The sequence below is a fragment of the Eurosta solidaginis genome, chromosome 5 (assembly GCF_040869045.1).
Source record: "Eurosta solidaginis isolate ZX-2024a chromosome 5, ASM4086904v1, whole genome shotgun sequence".
Classification (NCBI taxonomy): domain Eukaryota; kingdom Metazoa; phylum Arthropoda; class Insecta; order Diptera; family Tephritidae; genus Eurosta; species Eurosta solidaginis.
Genome location: NC_090323.1, coordinates 211,279,562 through 211,301,655, shown reverse-complemented (window position 1 = coordinate 211,301,655; position 22,094 = coordinate 211,279,562). Strand labels below are relative to the sequence as shown.

At 37.1% G+C, this 22,094-nt stretch overlaps 1 protein-coding gene across 2 annotated transcripts in view; it reads right to left on the bottom strand.

Moving 5' to 3' along the window:
• Positions 1-15,462: 15,462 nt before the first annotated feature.
• Prim1 (DNA primase small subunit) overlaps positions 15,463-22,094 on the bottom strand; it is a 54,243-nt gene continuing 47,611 nt past the window's right edge. The window contains exon 5 of one of the 2 annotated variants that reach the window (XM_067787987.1): positions 15,463-20,171. In XM_067787987.1, coding sequence (XP_067644088.1) covers positions 20,089-20,171 — 83 coding nt within the window. In that variant the 3' untranslated portion in view covers positions 15,463-20,088. Of the gene's footprint in view, positions 20,172-20,482; positions 20,527-22,094 lie in introns of those variants that run through there. The other variant, XM_067787989.1, reaches the window with a different exon arrangement.

Here is a 22,094-nt window from a genome sequence, read left to right as displayed (position 1 = left end):
CTTGTGGTGTTTTTATAATGGTGGAAACAGCTTTTTGACCTCCTCAGCCAGTAGACCTACACATTTTCCAGTTGTAAATGATACGAGGAAGCATCAAATGAAAATAAGATTCGACATTGCAAAGAAATCATATCAGTTCATTTCTAAATAATGCATTCACTTACAAAATGTATTGTATTTGGAAATTAGTAGTCAACTGAAAACGGGAAAGTGTCGATTGAAATAAACAGGTGTCGTCTGGGAGAAAGACTGGCATTCGCTTTCACTGATGACATACAGGGGTTTCGTGGAATCCAATATCCGTCGAAATTGGCTTGAAAAATAATAAAAATTTCAGCCATGGATCCCATCATGTGGCAACGATACAAGGTGGCAGCATGGAACAGCTGATTATAAACTTTTTTTATTTGATTTGATACATCAACTTCCGGTGCAGTACGATTATGACATTTGTCCATCAAAGTACATGGAATTTTTATTTATGTTGGTAGATATGTCCCCATGCTGCCACCTTGTATCATTCCGCTATGGATCCCATGAAACCCCTGTTTAAGAATACTCGATAAATACAATTTCCATTTTCAATAACATTTTTTTATCGATATTCATTGATCTATGATCAGCTCGAGGCGAATTCAGTACCAGGTGGTGTTATCCCATCAGCTGACTGCTTCTTCTTGATTATTTTCCATACAATGCCTTGTACTTCAAAATGTCAGTTAATCGAAATCTATGAACATTTTCTTTTGACTTGACATTCATCTGCACGGCGAATTGATTGAATTCGCCTTGCCACCACCTAGTATAGATTCGCCTTGGATCAGCTATTGTCGCTAATAACAGAAGCGTATTTACATTTTTATTAACGGCATAAGCCTACACAATTTGATATAAAGTTCCATCATTAATAATTAGAAGTCCCAGCGGGTTAGGGGATCAGAATATACGCGCGGTAGGTATGCCTGTCGTAAGAGGAGACTAAAATACCAGATTCAAGGGGTTGTGTAACGCAACCCTTCAGGTTGCCAGCGCAATATACAGCTTTTCCGAACCCAATTGTCACCCTCACCTATCCGCGGCGAATCCTGTTTCACTAACAGACGAGGCTCTGGCGACCACAAGCTCCTCATGGAACTTGGGGGTGGGGAGGGGGGAATGGCTTGAAGGTTTAATGTGGCCACATAAATCGTTCCCGAGATGGTCGGGCTAGCACCTTAATGGTGCTGTGGTACCGGAGCGTACCGGAGCGTACCGGATCTTTATCCGGCAAAGGACCATCACATCGATAACACTCCCCAAAGCCTTCGGGGAGCAACCTTATCGCTACAACAACAACAGAAGCAAAAATTAATCGGCATACAAATGAGCCAGCACCTAAATAGTATTCAAGGTTCTATCATCAACGGTTCAAGCGCTACGTGAGATATCCGTATTGTGAATGTTTCTTGAACCAAATAAAATTAAAATTTTTTTTCTTGCATTATGTAGTTTCGTACTTGTAGATTGAGCGTAAATGATGTATGTATATGTCAAATTGTTGATTAATTTAAAAGTGGTTACCTATATATTGCAAAAACAAAAACTTTACCACCATTTCTTTGGAGATATACACATCAACAGTAGTTATCGATAAACCGATTAACCCGCCTAGCGTCTTTGCCGTTAACGATAAAATCTTGAATCAAGTTGTGCCTCAATCTACAAGTAGGTAGCTATTTTTATACTCAGCGTGCTTTGCACACAGAGTATATTAACTTTGATTGGATAACGGTTGCTTGTACAGGTATAAATGAATCGAGATAGATATAGACTTCCACATATCAAAATCATCAGTATCGAAAAAAATTTGATTGAGCCATGTCCGTCCGTCCGTTAACACGATAACTTGAGTAAATATTGAGATATCTTCACCAAATTTGGTACACGAGCTTATCTGAACCCAGAATAGATTGGTATTGGGAATGAGCGAAATCCGATGATAACCACGCCCACTTTTTATATATATAACATTTGAAAAACACAAAAAGCCTGATTATTTAGTAAATAATACACCTAGAATGTTGAAATTTGACATGTGGGGTGATATTGGGACTTTTGATAAATATTTGAAAACAATTTTTTAAATGGGCGTGGCATCGCCCACTTGCGATAAAATCAATTTTACAAATATTAATCATAAATCAAAAATCGTCAAACTTTTCGTAATGCGCAGAAAACAGAGGAGGATCTTGCGTTAATGAAAGGTCATTTGGAGGATGTATTAGGGAGGAGTGCTGCGCCTGATATTGCGGCGGATGCCGTTGTTTTCGGAATTCCGTTCGGTGAGGGTGAAAACTTAAAAAGTATTTTCAACCAGGTCTGCCTCTCAATTGAGTTTATGGCTCCGCAGATCAGGGATATTTTCCGCACTAAGGAGTCAAGTACTACACTGAACAGTGCAGTCATAATAAAATATCACTCTCCTCTTGACCGCAATCGTACCCTGCGAGCCTTTAGAGAACATCGCAAGAAAATCAAATCTGTGACTCCTTTGCGTCCAATCGGCATTGAGGACCCCTCATTGAGGACCTTCATATATACGAGAGCCTCACTAGGGAGAATAGACTTTTACTGCAAGAGGCCATTAAGCTGCGACGTAAAGGAAGCCTTGTATCGGTATTTACTATGAGAGGTATGGTACATGTAAGAGCGGACAGGTCAACAAACAGCCCACCACTAAAAATAAGGAGTGTTGATGATTTGCAGCAGTTTCGCTAGAGTTGTATTTAATATAGTAATGGTATGTTGTCGTTTCTGTTTTGTATATATATATATTGTAAGTGTAGTTAAACTCAGTCACTGTGTGGTATCTTTACTTCGGTTTATTTGTAATTATCTTGGGGTTGCTTTTAACTTACGCTATATAAATGATTCTAAACAGTGGAATGAATAGCATTGGTGAAAATAGTCTTGCACTTTTAAATATCATGTGCAGTAGACAAAAAGGATTTAATGTTGTACATTTTAATGCACGAAGTCTTAATTATGAGAAAATGGATCTGGTTAGGAGAACCTTTGAGCGGTTGTCTGTGAATGTTATTTGCGTATCTGAGACCTGGTTTAGACATGACTTAAGAGACGCACACTTTGAAATAGAGGGCTATAAATTATATCGAAATGATAGACTTAATAGAAAGGGTGGAGGAGTGGCGGTGTACTGCAAATCTCATCTGAAGACTCGCATAGTTTCCCATTCTGTTGAGAGTACAACTGAGTTTGTACTTATTGAAGTGTCTAGTTCTGCGTCAAAAATCCTTGTGTCATGCGTGTATAATCCTAATAGGTGTTCTAGTGTAAGTGATTTTTGTAGCATGCTATCTGCTTTCACAGTTGACTTTGATAATATCGTTGTGTGTGGTGACTTTAATGTTAATATGTTATGTCGTGACATGTATAGTTCCCGTCTGTTGGACGATGTGTCTGGTGTTGGTCTTTCTTTAGTTAACTCATCAGTACCAACAAGGTTCGCGAATAACTGTTGTCCTAGTCTGCTTGATTATTTCTTTGTCACCGATCCGTCCTCCGTTTTAAAATTTGACCAAATATCATTTATCTCTGACCATGATTTAATTTTTGTTCGTTTGATTTTGACTTTGGCCAGCATAATTCATTTCCTGTTACATATAGCTTCCCTGACTATCGCTCGCTTAACCTTAACAGCTTGACTGCTGACATATCTCGTGTTTACTGGGCCGATTGCTGGAGTTTATCTAATGTGAACGATAAACTCAAATTTTTAAATGAAACGGTACTCTCTCTTTACTATGCCCATGTACCAATGCGTTGTTTTCAAAGAAAATCGTCCTCGTGCCCATGGTTCAACACAATTGTTCGTACTATGATTAAAAAACGCAACAAGGCCTATGCAGTGTGGAAAAAGAATCGGATAGATTTGAACTGGCATACATGGTTCAACTATATACAGGTTGGCTCATCTGTAAAGCAACAAAATATGTCTGTTCAAATTGTCAAAATCTGTGTATTGGTGTTGGTGCGAATGGTATGGAATGGAAACATAAAACTTAGCAGTTTTTGTATGTGTAAGTAAAATGTTGCCAATGTGTTGGTTTCATTTTGAGTTTGCCATCTCCTTTTGACAATCCCTTCGACCATGCAATGACATAAATAAAATCAGCTGATGAGATGAGCCAACCTGTACATAATTGAACCATGCTGGCATACCTATAAGAATGTTCGAAATGAAACTACCGCCGTTATCAAACGTGAAAAAACGCAAGTATTTTGGTAAAATGTTAAATTCCGAGCTGCCAAATAATGTCCTCTGGCGTAATTTAAGAAACCTTCGTGTGCATGCTAAAGATAATTCATATTGTTCCCTTAACCCTGATGAGCTCAATGATGTATGCGTAAATCGTACTTCCTCACACAGCGCCAACATTTCCCAGCACATACCCTATCCACCTGCATCGGGTCAGCAATTTGAATTTTGTGCCGTCTCGGAGATTGATGTTGCAAGATGTGTTTGTAAGATCCGCTCAAACGCGATTGGTGCTGATGGAATCCCGCTAAAATTTCTAAAAATAATTCTTCCTCATATTTTGCCAACCCTAACACATATGATCAACCATTGTATTACAACTTCGTGCTTCCCTGATGCATGGAAGCTTGCAATCATTCTTCCGGTAGCTAAAAATAGTAGTGCTAGTAGTCCGTCTGATTTTCGTCCCATAATCATCCTTCCCGCTCTATCGAAGACCCTTGAGTCCCTGTTATCTGAACAAATCCACTCGCATATAACTGTATACAAATTGCTTTCACCGATGCAGTCGGGGTTTAGATCTAAGCACAGCTGCGCCACAGCTGTTATAAAAATTCTGGATGACATACGTCTATCCTATGACAAAAATCAATTAACATTGTTGTGTATGCTCGATTTTTCAAAGGCATTTGAATCAGTTAAGCATAGTTTGCTATGTATGAAGCTGAAAGCCTACTTCGGATTTAGTGACTCTGCGGTAAAATTAATGATGAGCTACTTGGGGGGTAGAGCGCAGCGTGTTAAGGTTGGATCGGAAATATCTGACATTAGGTCATTGCTCGCTGGTGTACCCCAAGGTTCTATATTGGGACCGCTATTATTTTGTCTATTTATAAATGACATCTTCAGCTCCTGCCAGCATGCGCAGATACATGCCTACGCAGATGATATCCAGATCTATATGTCAGCGATGCAGGGGCAAGCCTCTGAACTTTGTGCCAAGTTTAACAGTGACCTGTCGTCCTTATCCCATTGGGCATCTACGAATCTCCTTGCTCTTAACAGTGCTAAATCGTATGTACTTCCCATTTCAAAAAAGCATATTAACTTTCAGGATCTACCAAATCTTTACATTAATGTTAACTGTCTGAAATATGTTTCTAAAGCGACGAATCTGGGCTTCGTCATAAATTCTAATCTGTCCTGTGTTGATCACGTTAATTCTGTCATCAGTAAAGTTTACTATACCCTACGAAACTTAAGAGTATCGGCGGCCTTTACCCCGCTAGAAATAAGAAGAAAGCTGGCTATACAATTAATATTGCCAAGTATTTGTTATGCGGAATGTGTATACAGCAAACTAGATTCCAAGTCTGCACACAAAATTGATGTAGCCTTCAATCATGTAACGCGATATGTTTTTGCTTAGCAAGATTTGACCATGTATCTGAATGGAGGACTCGTTTGTTGGGTTGTGAGGTCTCTGATTACCTTAGAGCGAGGAACTGCATTTTCCTTTATCGTATTATGGCAGATAAAGTGCCCAGTTACTTATATAATAAGTTGACTCTTTCGCAGTCTGCTCGCATATGTGACATAATTTTACCAAACTACAACTATTTGAACTCTGCAAGGCTATTCTTTGTCAATGCTATCCGCATATGGAACTCCATACCGAACTCAATTCGCAATAGCTTAAGTAAAAGCAACTTTAAGAATGTTATATATTCGTTCTTTCGTCAATGAATGTCTTGATTTGAAACTGAGTTTACCTACATATCTTCTAGTCAATTATTATTATTATTATCTTAAGTATTCTGGTACCCAACTAGCAATTCTGTTTCCGAAAATGGCTTACTGTATATTTAGATATAACCGATTTTAATACTTAGTTCGTTTTTATTTTCCTAATTGTTTTTCGTAAGCGTTCGTAAGCGTTGGGAGCGAATATTTGCCAACGTTAAACTTTTCTTTTTTTTTCCTTTATGAATTGTAGGGAGCATATTCTGTTATGAATCTGTTTTGGTTTCCATCATATATTATTTTATATACCTTAAATATGTTAGGTTAATGTGTTAAATTTAAAACTTGAATGTTTTATTATTATCCTGTCATTTAATGTCTGTTGTACTATAAAAGATCATACATGATCTTATTGTACTAATGTATATTTCTTTTAATAAATGAAATGAAAAAAAAAAAAAAAAATTCGGCAGAGAGGTTGCCTTTACTATAAGGAATGCTTTGAAGAAAATTTAACGAAATCGGTTAAGGACCACGCCCACTTTTATATAAAAGATTTTTAAAAGGGTCGTGGACGAATAAAATAAGCTATATCTTAACAAAAAAGAGCTTTGTATTAATAAAATTTTACTTTCTAAATTGAAATATAACTTTAAATTGGAAAACACTCAAATATTTGAAAATGGGTGTGGCACCGACCCTTTTATGACTAAGCAATTTTCTATGTTTCGGAAGCCATAACTCGAAGAAAAATTAACATATCGTAATGAAATTGTGTACGCATATTTTCCTTAAATCAGAAAATATTTCTAGTAAAAATGGACGGGATCGGTTAAAGACCACGGCAACTTAGATATAAAACAAGTTTAAAAGGGCAGTAGACTAGAATAATAAGCTATAACTTAGCAAAAAATAGTTTTGAATCAATGATATTTCACTTATCAAGTTTTACTGTACGAGGAAATGGAGAGACATTTTTTTTAAACGGGCGGTGCCACGTGTTATGTAGAAAAGTAATTTATCTGAAATGAAATGTACAATTGGAGCTCACGCTGAGTATATAATGTTCGCTTACACCCGAACTTAGACAACTTGACTTGTTTTAAATTAGTTTTTAGTTATGTGTAGTTAGCACTAAAATCTATAGGAGCGTTTTCACTACGAAATTGCGATGAACCAAGTACGCTCCCGTAGATTTCGTTCGATGTCCTTACTACACTAAATTTTTCAACGATTTTCTTAATCGATATATTGGCGAATCGGTAACTATAACGATTTTGGCAGTCACCCTGCAAAAACGCTCTCGTCATTCCACGTCATTTGACTAGTCAATAATTTTACGGTCATAGGTTATATTCATAGTCACATTTGCATGGGCGTGATTAGGTTTTGTGACCAAATTTTTTGTAGGGCAGTAGCCACTTTCTTTGATATTCGTTAAGCCGTGTCAGCTATTATCGGTAAATTATAGAATATAATCTATACTAATTATGTAAAAAAAATGCTTATATGGGCAATGTTTGTACCGGCTAATCTCAAGAAGTACCAAACCAATTTTTATGATTTTTTTTAAAGAAATAAACACCCTGTGCTTTTTATTTTTTCCATTTTCACAAACTAAAGCCCTTTATTTTTAGGATAAAGTTGATTAAAACCCCCAAAAAGTGCAAGCATCCAAACCCAAGCTACAGCGGGCCAAAAAAAGCACTAAAGAGACACATATGTATACTCACAGCCAAAGAGAGTGCGTCATTTCGCTCTTGGCAAATGCACGAGTTTTTTGCTCGCAACGAGCTGATGTGTGTACAATGTACATTGTACATCAAAGGAATTGCAAAAGTAATTGAAAAATTCTTAGTGTAAAAAATATTTTTGCGATTCAAGCGGTGATTTTATGAGGCCATAGTAACTTTTTGGACCATAAGGAAATGTTTTTAAAACACAAGCACTGCCTTCAATGACTTGTAATTCATTTCTTCTCGCCATATATGAGGAAGGTTATGGTAAGATTGTATCATTGTAGTTTAGATTTGCTGTTGGCTGGCCGGTCAATTGCTTTGTATGTGGCTAGCAACATTTCTTCATCTTTTCCCCAAATGCTACTGGCAAGCGACTTAAGGATTTTGTTGCGGATTTGTACTTTAGATACAACTTCGATGGCATACGTTTTGAAGGTGAGAGTATGATCGAATGTTACTCCTAAGATATTTTAATGGCTGACAATCGGTTGCGCAACACGATCGACGTGAACGTCCAATATTCCACGTCACAAAACAGTCACCGTGGATTTGGCCGGCTAGGTTCAGATAATTTGCAGTTTATCTTTTTATACAAAGGGGAAAGGGTGAATATTCTATATCTTGGAGTATAGTACCGTGATTGACTGTGTTAAAAGCTTTTGACAGTGTTGGTAGTGCTATGTATTTTGCGGAAGCCATGCTGATGAGTGGCTAGGCGAAGATTCGCACTAAACTGACGGAGCAGGAAGGTTTCCAATGTCTTCGCTACTCGCGAACGGAGTGATACCGGTCGTTATAACTCACCTTCGTTAGCCGGTTACACAGGCTTGAAAACGTGCGTCAGGTAGCTTTCTCCCTCAGCGCCAAGATGTTTTATCATTGGCTTGATTACTCCATTTGGACCTACTGATTTAGAAGGTTTGGCTTTTTTCATGGCTTCTTCAACCTCTGTGGGGTGATGGTAATGGGTCATACGTCGTGTTTGCGTCTATGTTCCCCTCATCCGGGGAATTAAAAATGCAGGGCATTAAAAATTGCCGGGAAAACCCGCTCACGCATTTCTTCGAGTCACTAGAGTTGTATCGCCAAAGGCGATGGATAAATTACACAGGCCGATAAAATTTAACCAACATTCAGGCCCAGATACCGGACTATATATTTTCGAAGGTTTATGATGCGCTGAATCCAAATCTGATCTCAGAATTGCTCTATCAGCTCTAACCTAAAAGTGCAAAAACACCATTTTTGCGCATATTTGAGGTTATGTAGTCTTGCAGATGTTTTCTTTCACCAAAATTAAAGGATGGCATCTTTAAATACAAGTCTTCTTTCAAATGGCGTTAAGTTTGCTCAAATATTTTTTTCGCTCAGATATCGCATTTTGAAATTTTGTGGTGTGGTAGGGGTGGTTTCTACGGGTTAGACACTTTTAGGTTAGGATATCTCGAAAACCAGAGCTGTTAGAGAAGTTTTGAGGCCAGATTTCGATTCATATCATCAAAATCCTTCGAAAATATATAGTGCGGTTTCTAGGTCTCAGATGCTGTCGGTCTGTGTTATCATTGTGTTTTTTGGGTTAGATAAGGACTTTACAGAATCTTTTAATTAATTTTTAAACATATATAAGGTGAGCTCGAATCATAGCGCTGAGCATGGTGATATTGCAGCACAATGGAAATCAATGTATAGATCCCAATGTCCAATCCTGTGTCGGTGTATTCGGATTCTGATTCTGCAGAAGTCGCAGTGTATCCTTCGACTTCATCACGCATGGTATCCATACTTTCAATTTTGGTACCGTGGGGATTTGCGCTTTATCCACCACCTCGAACTTCGCGTTTCGTGCCTTGGCTTTGGAGGTTTCGAACCATTTCCTCCAGCCACAGCAAGCTCGCGGACATTATCATCTTCACACCAGGGCCTTACGTGGTTGTTCCCGTATCATCTAAAGCATTATGTAAATAAGCTCCTTTTCTACAGATCTCCACCTTTCAGTAGTCATCTGTCCGAAAGGATTCCTACGATCAACCAGCGCCAAAGTCAGTGACTACCTTGCCACATCATTCATCTTCTCGGGAAAAGCCGGAGTCTTAGCTTTTTCTCCCTTTGGCTTACCTCCTCCTTTCCTAGTTGGCACTTCGCTACTCTGATTTGCAGATTTCGAGGTAGTTGCTATCTCGCTATTGGGGCCACCTGTCCTACAGCTTTAGGCCTACTTATCTTGTCTATGCGGCTGCCCTGCCTCGCGGCTCTGGGACTGGCTCCTTTCAGACTCTTGAAATCAGACTTTTCGCCTTCCGCCGAAAGTTGCCTATTCATTCTGCCATTAGACACTTCTTCCTACTCGTACCGGTTGCAATGTCGCGAGTTTCTCGCAGCAAATCTTTTGAACTGCCTTCGACCTACTTCTATCACCTCATGAGCCCATTCCAAGCGATCGATCTCCGCTTCTGTTGGGCCGACCACTGCTCCCAGGCGTTGGAAAATTCTTAGTGCTGATCGGTAATGCGAAAGGACTCTCTTACTTCCTCTGCCCAGTACCCTTCTCCGCTCTTCTACTCCGTTTTCAGTTGTATGCTTTTCCAACACGGAGTTCATTGAATCAGCACTACTATCGCTCCCCGGGTCCGACGCATCGCTTAATGCGTTTTTGTCTTTTTTGGCTTGTGACTCAGTCCTCCCATTATCACCGTCCTTATTAGAATTAGATAATGAGTCGTTCATCTTCGTCGTATGACCACCTGACCGACAGGGCGGGCTCAGCGGTTCAGTATTATGTACGGGGAAAGAACCGCCCTTCACAGCAGCGCACCTTACTGTGGTAATGCCATCAATACTTCCCGAGTGATCCGGTATCGGGAAGGCTTCGTTCGAATTTATTTTATCCCCTGGCTGCAAATCGTCCAATAGACACGGTCCGAATAACGCCGTGAATTAGGGGGTTGGCAGTTCTTGGTCACCGACATTCCGCCGCCCTCCTATGAGGCGAAACGGCATAGATGCCAGTCCTAAACCGCTGCGCCTCATGGTCGGGCGCTATGGTGTTCGGCTAAGCCCTCACATAAACGACAAGGTGCCTACCTTAGTGAGGGATATTAGAAGCATACTTCCAAACCCTTTTCCCATATAAAGCCAGGTAATTCATGCGAAAAATTTACAATTTCATCAACACAAATTGTTTTTTATTGGAATACATTTTACATTAGCTTTTCTCCGAAGTACCCGCCTATTACACTTGGACTAATAAAAAATGGCGACGTAGAAAGCGTGGACAGAATGTACCTAATCGGAATTAAGCGAGAAACTGCGCTGGGTAGGTTATATACCATACATACTAATTACTCAGAATATTTATTCCTTTCATGAACATGAAATGGCATTAACTTTGGTCCGATGTTTGTAACGTTGAGAAATATAGAAGATAGACTCATCATTAAGTATACCGAATTGATCAGGGCGACGAACTGAGTTGATATAGCCATGTCCGTCTGTCCGTCCGTCCGTTTGTCTGTTTGAACGCAAACTAGTCCCTCAAATTTTGAGATATCTCAATGAAATTTGGCACAAAGATGTATTTTTGTATTATATTAGACATTTGTCGGATCCAGTAGGATCGGACCGCTATAACTTATATCTCCCATACAACCGATCGTTCATATAAGACGATTTTGGTCATTCCTGCCGCAATTTAATTTAATTTAATTTAATTTCAGTTTAAACTTGAAACTCGGTGATATATATTTTAATATATCATAGAAGATTTTCTGAAAAAATCACTTTGATCGAAGCTATATATAGTTATATCCCACACAACTGATCATTCAGATAGACAGATTTTTGGCCATTTCTCCCTTAATTTAGAAAGTATAAACGTGAAACTCAGTGATATATATTTTAATATATTGTTACGAATATTAGCAAAACTAAGGAGTGCTGTCATCTCTAAGCCGATGCTAAGCAGTGACTTGAATTCACATCCATAGATCAATAATTATGTATCTACATAAACGAAACAATAATTGCGTCTACACATATGTACCATGTACGTATACGAGCAGCGGAGAGTCAATGCACAAACACATGCATATATCTGAGATACTCCTATAAGTATGCAATGAGAAAAACTATAAAATTGTGCAATTGTACTTACAGCTGAGAAGTTTGAGAGCTGCTGGACTAGTAGATTCTGGAAGCGTCTAGAAGATGCGAAGGTTGAAAACAAAGAGTATAAAAGGCGGCAATTGTAGAGGCACTGGAATTCAGTTTGATTTGAGCTTTCAATCAGTTTGGGTATTAAGCAAGCTATTTGTTGCACAGTTTGAGTGTTATTGTGAAGTACTTTAATAAAGGCCATTTTGCATTATTAAACATTGGAGTTATTTATTCAACAATTTAGTGATTCGAACTCAGCAGAAGATTGCAAATAAGGGGAATTGCAAGTAAATTCGTTACAATTGGTGTCAGAAGTGGGATTGTTGAATAAATTCCAGAGGACAACAAGGACATGGCAAAGTTCAGTGAATTGAAGATCCAGCAACTAAAGAAGGAGTTGGTGAGCCGTGGATTGAATACAAGCGGCGTTAAACTTGAACTTCAGGCACGGCTACGAGAGGCAATGGAAGCAGAATGAATTGATGTGGAAGAGTATGTCTTTCATCTTGATGGCGAGGAGACAACAAAAATTGAAGAGAAAAACGAAACATCGCAGACGGTTACCAGCACAGACTTGAACATGATTTTAGCTGCAATATCTGCTCAAACATCGACCGTGTCATCTCAACTGGAAGAGCAGAAGACATATATGGCATCACAACTAGAATCGCAGGAGGCACGTATAACAGAAATGTCATCACAAATATCCACCAACATGTCATCTCAACTGGAAGAACAGAAGACACATATTGCAGAAATGTCGTCCGAAATAACATCGAAGATAGAAGCACAAGAAACGCGTATATCCGAAATGTAGTCGCAAATGTCATCTCAGCTGGAATCGCAGGAGAACCGTATAACAGCGAAGATTGAAGCACAATAGGCAGGGATATCCGAAATGTCGGCGCAAATTTCAGCACAGATATCATCGCAGATCTCTGCTCAACTGGAAGATCAAGAAGGACGTATTTCCTCGAAGTTGGAGGCGCAAGATACAAAAATTTTACAGTTTGAAGAAAAAATCGAGGCCGAGGTGGATGCTTTGAGAGGACGTATCGAGCAGTTGCAACTAAATCGCCCAGCAGTTTCCACGAGTAATCCAAAGGTAAAAACACCATCCTTTGATGGTTCTGTTCCTTTCCAGGTCTTTAAGCTACAATCTTGCAAAGCAAGACGATGGGTATAAAAACATGGATGTACCACTTAACTTCGGCTACGAGAGAGGCTACAGCAGTAAACGAGTGCTGGTGGAAGAGAGTCAGCAAATACCACCAAAATCCGAAGCAGTCATCTGGGCAAAGGTTGATGGAGATTGTGGGACAAACAAATTGTGGGTTGTCGAAGCAGCAAACAAATCAGCACTGAACATACTTGTAGGAAAAACCCTGGCTATGACAAAACGAGATGGACGTATTCCGGTAAGAGTACTCAATGAGTTCAAGTCACCACTCAAACTGACTAAAGAAGCTATTTTGGGAAGATGCCAAGAGGCTGAAGTAGTTATTAACTGTGAACAGCTCCAGGAACACGTTTCATCTAGTAATACTGATCTATCAAATGACATCACGGCATGGACGCAGGGGCTAGAGGAAGCCTATCAGAGTAAGGCAAAACAACTGCTCCTAAAGTACGCGAACATATTTGACCAGGATGGTTCCAAACCAGGCCGCACCAATGTTGTGAAACATCCAATTGACACTGGAGATGCGAGGCCGATCCCTCAAGCTCCACGTAGTGTTCCACTGGCGAAGCGGGAAGTTGTGAGTCAAATCATACAAGAAATGAGCGACAGCGGCGTCATCGAACCATCAGCTAGTCCATGGAGCTCACCGGTAGTACTTGTAAAGAAGAAGGATGGAAAAATGAGGTTTTGCGTGGACTACCGGAAGTTGAATGACGTAACGAAAAAGGATAGCTACCCATTGCCAAGAATTGACGATACTCTGGACTCGCTATCTGGTACGAAATGGTTTTCCACGCTGGACTTGAAAAGCGGCTACTGGCAAGTGGAGGTGAAGGAGAAAGATAAAGAGAAAACAGCCTTCAGTGTCGGTGATGGTCTTTGGCAATTTACAGTGATACCTTTTGGACTTTGTAATGCGCCAGCTACTTTTGAGAGACTCATGGACCAGGTACTGAAAGGACTACATTGGAAAACATGCTTGGTGTACCTGGACGACATCATCGTATTGGGCAAGAATTTTGATGAACATCTTAAGAACTTGGAGGAAGTTTTCCAAGGAATAGCTGGCGCTGGTCTGAAGTTAAGTCCCAAAAAGTGTGCGCTGTTTAAGAAGGAAGTAAATTATTTGGGTCACAAGGTAACGACAGAGGGCATCTGTACTGCGAACGAAAAGATAGAGGCTGTAAAGGATTGGCCAAGACCACAGAACCTACATGAATTAAGAAGTTTCCTTGGGCTGTGCACATATTACCGCCGATTTGTACCAAATTTTGCCAGTTTAGCCCATAGCCTCCATGAGCTTACAAGAAAAAATAAAGCTTTTGAATGGAAGAAGGAGAAAAAGTGGCTTTCCAAACATTGAAGGAGCGTTTGTGCACTGCCCCAATGTTAGCATATCCGATTCCAGGAGCAACATTTATTCCAGATACAGTTGCGAGTGGATATGCTATAGGAGGCGGTTTATCACAACTGGTGGATGGACAGGAGAAGGTAGTTTCATATTACAGCCTTTCTATTGGAAAACCAGAGAGGAACTACTGCGTTACGCGGAGAGAGCTGTTGGCATTGGTAGATGTTGTATGACTGACCGTTGGGGCAAGGCGGAGGTGGCATTTGGCATGCTGGCAAGCCCCTGCTAGCTCGTCGGGCGGGGTGAGTTTTTGCTCACTCGCCTTACCCACGGTTATACAAACAAGAGAAAGGTTCATGCCTGAAATCTATGAAAAGGAAAGGAAAGCTGGAAGAAAAGGTCTGTCCGTTTCAGGTGGAGTCATCCCTCCCACTCTGCGTAAAACCTTGACGCAGCCTTGGACGTCGCTGTGACTCCTAAATTTAGCAACGTCCCCTTAGCCTGACATTTGTCCGTCCGTCAATGTCCCATGTCCCTAATCTGTCTAGTCCGTCACGGTATCCTCACATCTACGTCTCTCTAATGCACCCGTGCAACACCCACACCAAATTGATGCCTAATTAGCCTGACATTTTTTAAATGACTTCAACCCATAAAATAAGGTCTAAATAAAAAAGGGCTGGTAAATTCAACGTGTAGTTCAATAAGGTTTATTTAACAAAACGAAATTAATTGGCAATAAAGTTAAAAAAAGGACAAGATGGAAATCCACTCGAAAAATATATTAAAAAAAGGTATTTACAATCCACCAAAAAAATAACTATATTATCGATAAAATTTATTTCTAATACTTAATTCAGTTTTAACAAATTTAATCCAATTAATTCAAATAATTAGTAAAAAGGAAAATAATTAGGCTAGGCTAATTTTATATATATATTATTATATATATATATTTTTATATATATATATATATATTTTTATATATATATATATATATATATTTATATATATATATATATATATATATATATAATATGTGTCGAAATGTTAGGAGTAATCAAACAATTGTATTCATCTAAAACAGAAGTTTTTTATTAAAATTTACACAATTCACATGTGATAAACTAACCTAAAACAGAAGAATCAACAATTAAGGTTTTTTTACTTCCAGTACTAAGTATTTTGATCGGCAAAGTATTCACAACTTCAATTGATTAATAAATTTTATTTAATAGTATAATAACTTCAATATTAAATTAAAATAGAAGATTTTATTATAATTTACAAAATTCACAGTGTGTTCAGCTTTCTTTGATATGCTCAGAAATTGTATTCTTCTCATTGTCTTCTAGTACCTTTCTCTTCCTTTCTCTTTCCACTTCTTCGTATCATCGTGTTGCTTTACATAAGGTGCGTTCGCATATACACAACTTAAATAAACAGAGTAATATACAAAGCTTACATCTCCCTTTGGGGCAAGCAAATTAATTGGTATTAATTTGTTTAGTTAGAAATCGGAATTAGCTTTGTTATGTGGTATAGGCCCAAAGATGCTTTTCCTCGTCCAGTATCTATTCTGCAGATGGAGTCTGAAATCATGTCTACTATTTTAAAAGGCCCAATCCTAATTTCATCCATTTTCCATCTGTTTAGTTTATTACTGGCCATAACGTAAACCATATCACCTTTTTTAAATTTATAATTTATTCGATTTTTGTCAAAAATTGCTTTATTTAGATTGTGTGACTTTTTTGATCTAAGGAAAGCTATTTGTCGATCTTCTTCAAGCTTTCCAGGTTCAGCTCGCATTGTCAAACTCACTGGCAGCAAGTCGGTGGGCTCCCCACTTAATAAATACATTGGTGAATATCCTGTTATTGTGTGATTAGTCATATTATATGCTTTTATACAGTCTTTTGCTATTGTCGCCCAGGCAGTTTTCTTATCTGTACTGTTTATTGCACATCTGATTCTGTTGACCAGAGTTTGGTTCAACCTTTCGTTTAAACCATTCGAAAAGGGTGCGTCCACTGCTGTGAAAATTACTTCAATTGAGTTTTCTTTTAAATAATTTTCAAACTCTCTCGATTTTAGTGCCGGGTATTGATCTGAAAGTAATATTTCGATTTTGTTCTCCTTTATCACTTGGTCTATTAGCCTCATAAAGTCCCTTGCTAATTGGGTTTTTGAGCATAAAATATAAGCGAAACGAGTAAAGTGGTCAACTAATAGATGTAGGTATTTCTTTGTAGATCTGTTGCCACCGAATCCTCCTATGGTGTCTATCGACATTATTTGAAATGGTTTTTGGGCTGGTCCTAATTGAGACATTAATCCATACTTCTTATTCAACCTTGTCTTATTTTTAATACAGACTTCGCACTGTTTACAGATTAGTTTTATGTTATCTGCAAGATTTGGCGCTGTATAAAACGGTCTTATTTTTGATTCAATGTGGTTAATCCCAATGTGGCAAAATTGTTCATGTACCAATTTTATTAATTTTTTACTAAAGTTTTCCGAAAGGATAATTTTGTTTTTCTTTTCGTTCTTTTTATAACAAATGCCGTTTTCCATAATAGTATTTTTCAGATTTTTTAATTGAGAATTTTCTTTTTGATCACTCATTATATCTTCTATGGTGATAATATTCACTATTCTCAATTTATCCTCTTTATTTTCATTACTTTCATAAACGGGGTTTCTGCTTAAACAATCAGCTTCGGTATTATTCCTACCTGGATTGTATTTTATCTTAAAATTGTACTGTGATAAGTAATATGTCATGTCTCCTAGTTCATCATCTGTTCTACTTTTAATATTCAAATTTTCCAATGGCTTGTGATCTGTGTAGATGGTAAATGAAGTTCCTATTAACCAATGTTGCCAAAATTTCAAACTTTCTTTTATGGCTAAACATTCTAAAAATATTACCTTTTTCTTTTTTTGGGATTCATTCAGTTTTTTGGAAAAATATGCTACAGGTTTCATTTCGCCATCTTTTTGCGTTTGCTTCAAAATCGCACCTATTCCTTTGATGCTTGCATCCGTGTATATGAAAGTTGGAGCTTTATTATCAAAAATAGCCAGAATTGGTGATGAACATAAATGGTTTTTTTATCGTTAGAAAGGCTTTTTCACAGTCAACTGACCAATAGTACTTAACATTTTTTCTAAGTAAATTATGTAGGGGTTCCAAGATCATTGTTGCATTCGGAATATACTTATTATAAAAATTTGCTTTACCTAGAAATTGTCTGATTTGCTTTTTACATTGTGGTGCTGGAAAATCCGCTATAGACTTAAGGTTGTCTTTCAGAGGTGTTATTGTATTTTCCTTTATTAAATGTCCTAAGCATCGTACAGTTCGTGCCGCAAATTTACATTTTGTTAGTTTCAAACGGAATCCTTCTTCGACTATAGCATCTAATAGTCGGGATAAATGTACTATATGTTCATCGAAAGTTTTTGAAAAGATCATAATGTCATCGATGTAATTAATTACAAAATTTGATAGGTTATGTTTTCGTATTATGTTCGATAAGATCCTTTGGAAAATTGCTGGGGATGTCTTTAATCCGAAGGGCAGACATGTCCACTGGTAATGACCCTCCTGTGTAACAAAACCAGTCTTTCTCTTGTCACTAACTCTTAATGGTATAGACCAAAACGCCGAATTGATGTCAAGAGTTGTGAAATATTTACAATTTATTGTCTTTACCATTAGGTCTTCTATTAAAGGAAACGGCTGTGACTGTGGAATTATAATTTTGTTCAGGTCACTGAAATCAATGCATAATCTTGTCTTTTTCCCTTCATCGCGTTTATATGCCAACGTCACTGGCGCTGCGAATGGGCTGTAAGATTCTTCAATTAATTTATGATTTAGTAGCTGCCGAATATCTCCATTTTGTCATTTAATGAGCACCTGTATGGCCTTTTTGAGCAGTATTTTTCTATTTCAAGGTCTATAAATGCTTCATAATTTTTTACTTGACCTACATCATATTTGTCTTTCGCAAAAATATTTTTATAAGTATTTAGTAAAGTATAAATTTTTTTTCTTTGGTCATCTTTTAAATGCTCAATATCTATATCGAAGTTATCTATATTTATTCCTTCATTGAAATTTATTTCAAATTCATTGTTTGTTTCTACTGGAATATTACTTTCAATTAATTTTGGGTTAGCACTTTCTTGAAGTTGGATATTTAGATTCCTATCATGGGTCAACCCAAACTCCTTTATTGTGTCTAATCCCAAGAGTAGATCATAATTTAAAGTTCCATCACTACATATAAAAGCATGTATTTTTTTTTATATTTAATATTTCTCCATCTAGCTTTATTAGCCCTTTAGTTCTTCCCCCACCTCCAATCGTCTTGAATTTACTTTCAATATTATTTTTAATTATATTATTGACATTTATTAGTTTAGAATTTATAAGGGTGATGTTTGAGCCTGGGTCATAAATGCCTGTGCACTCTAATTTATTATTCAACACAACCTTTACTTCAATGAGGGGGGGAACTTCTAGTTTTTTGGGTTCTCCATCTCATCTATTTCCAAAACTAAGTTTGTAGAGTGTTTTGTACTAACGTTTTTGTCATCATCTTTGCACCAGCATGAATCTTCGGAGTGGAATCTGTTTTTCTTTAGTTTTTTAAAGCAAGTTTGACATGGTTGTTTATTATTTGAGTCTGTGCCTGGTTTTATGTTTTTTTTTGGAGTATTAGGTCCTTTTGAAACATTTTTAATCAGATTTTCATGCATTCTTAGTTCATTAAACAGAATTGTAGTATTTTCTAGCTCTTGTCTATCTAATTTGTTAATAATGAATATTGGTAATCCTGCAACGATCAAATCAGTCAATGTTCTGGTATCAATATTTTTATTATATTCTAGTAATAAACGTTTTTTTTTTAATGCAAAGTCGAGCAGAGAACCATTCAAATATTTGTAGGTTAATGCATAAATGATTGAAGACCAATTTTTACTAGCAAATGTTTTTATGAAATTGTCTTTCCAAATTTGCCATCCAGAGTCTAGGCCATGTTTTATTCGCATTGATTCATACCAATTTTTTTCAGTCATTTAAAAGTAATCTTAGGATGCCAATTTTTTTCTGTATCAAGTGTTAAATCTAATCTACCACATTCATTTTCAAAGGTCTGCAACCATTGATTTGCGTTTGTTGTTTTACAATCAAATTTTGTTAGAACCATTTTCTCAAACAGCTTGTTTAAATTCCTATTCTTCTCTTTGTTGGTGTCGTTGTCACTTAGTTTCATTAAAATGCTAATTAAGTTTGCATCTGCTGTTGTTTGTTGTAATTTTGCTGGACTTGGTGTACTTTGAGTAATTTCTTCTAGCAGATAATCGTTAAACATCATATTCCCACTCTCATCGACATATAAAGCTAAAACTTCATGTGGCATAGACACCCAAACATTTCTAAACTGACCCCGTTTTTGTAGAGTCTTCTTTACCTTTAGAAATTCTGGTAGCTTTGTTAGTTGGAGGTGGTTTTTAGCTGCTTGATAATTTAGAGGTAACTTATATTTCTTTCCATCTTCAGTAGTAAGAGATTTAATGGCGACGGTGTTACTCTTTTGATCCTCATCTGCTACCAATTCAATTTCAAGCTGTAATCTTGCCATTATCTACTTATCCAAAACTCAGAAAATTGTTGATTTATAATATGTGTCGAAATGTTAGGAGTAATCAAACAATTGTATTCATCTAAAACAGAAGTTTTTTATTAAAATTTACACAATTCACATGTGATAAACTAACCTAAAACAGAAGAATCAACAATTAAGGTTTTTTTACTTCCAGTACTAAGTATTTTGATCGGCAAAGTATTCACAACTTCAATTGATTAATAAATTTTATTTAATAGTATAATAACTTCAATATTAAATTAAAATAGAAGATTTTATTATAATTTACAAAATTCACAGTGTGTTCAGCTTTCTTTGATATGCTCAGAAATTGTATTATTCTCATTGTCTTCTAGTACCTTTCTCTTCCTTTCTCTTTCCACTTCTTCGTATCATCGTGTTGCTTTACATAAGGTGCGTTCGCATATACACAACTTAAATAAACAGAGTAATATACAAAGCTTACATATATATATATATATATGTATATACGTATATAGATTGGTATATGTATGTACTTATATACCGCTTTATACTTCTATAAATGAGACAAAAAAAACTTCAAGATGAAAATATGAAAAAAAACCGAAACGATAAAAATAATGGGGGTAAGATAATGAAAATACAAGGGTAAATGATTAATAAGAAAAAAGGGGCTTTTAGAGTCACGGTCCGCGAGGGACAAAAAAAAATTGTCAAAGCACCAAAAGCAAAGGTCGGAATTATCGTACCGCCACTGTTATGCATACGCTCAATTGTGTGGTATATATATATGTTAATGTATATACATAGTGTAAGCAAACTTTAACATAACTTAATAACTAGCACTCACCGATCTACCCAGCAACGAAGGCGCCTGCGTCGAAGAGAGGGGGGTTGGCTGAAAAGTTAAAAGTGCATACATAAACTGACATATACCTATGAGCGGATTCTATGTTGGAAGTTTTTCCAATCTACCAATGTTAGTGGGAGAGGAGATATTTTCTGATTTGACTTTATTCGGACATCCGAATCGAAGTAAAATATCTCCTCCCTTTTCTTATGCGAAAAAAAAAATATTAATAACTAAATAAAAAGGTAATTAAATAAAAAAAAAAGCTATGGATAAAAATCAAGATTGATATAGTGCAAAAGAGGTGGCTAACGTGAACTTGGTGAAGATAAAAAAACTCTATTGACCTGGCGGAATTTAAGTACAAAAGAAAAAAGCCAAGAAAGAAATGAGAACAAAAACAAAAAAAAAAAAAAAATGGTCAAAAGCGAATACGCGCAAAGGAATTGTGTGATAGAAGAAACAAATTTACTGGGAAGATAGGCAAAGCAAAGGTAGGAAATTAAAAGAGAATCTAGTGGTTTTGGTTAAAATAAACAAAAAAAATAAAATACACCATCACCTACAAAAAGGAAAAATAGCCGAATTGGGAGCTTGGTGACATACATATATGTGTCTATATACACATATATTCACATGTGTACTTAAAATTTAATAAGAATTTTACGAAATTGAAAGTTAATTATTAATATTAGGATGCAAGAAAAAGGATAAAAAATTAAAAATTAACAATGAAACCAAACAAAAATTATTAAACTAAATTACCTTACGGCTAACTCTATGGTGTTCAATAGAACAGACTAATAAAAAAAACCCTAATGCAAACAACGTAATTCAAACAAAAATGTCCACAAGAAAATGGATAAGTAATCTTTGGTCTCTGCTCGGCAGTGGCTCGAGACTTGCTCGTCCTCCCCTCTTCGATATTTTCCTCTGCTGCAATAAATGTATAATCCACAACAATGATGGCGGTGCCAGGATAGGAGCGCCAAGATGCCCTTTTACCCCTTTGATGTTCGGTCTGGCACCGTCTGTATGCTTCCTCTTGTCTTCTCCAACTTACTACCCCGCTTTTTTTTTTGTTGACTTTAGTGTATGTGTGTGTGTGGCAAGTTCCTGTATGAAGTACTCGATGGTGGTAGTCGATGTGCCAGGCTTTACCTTTAGCGC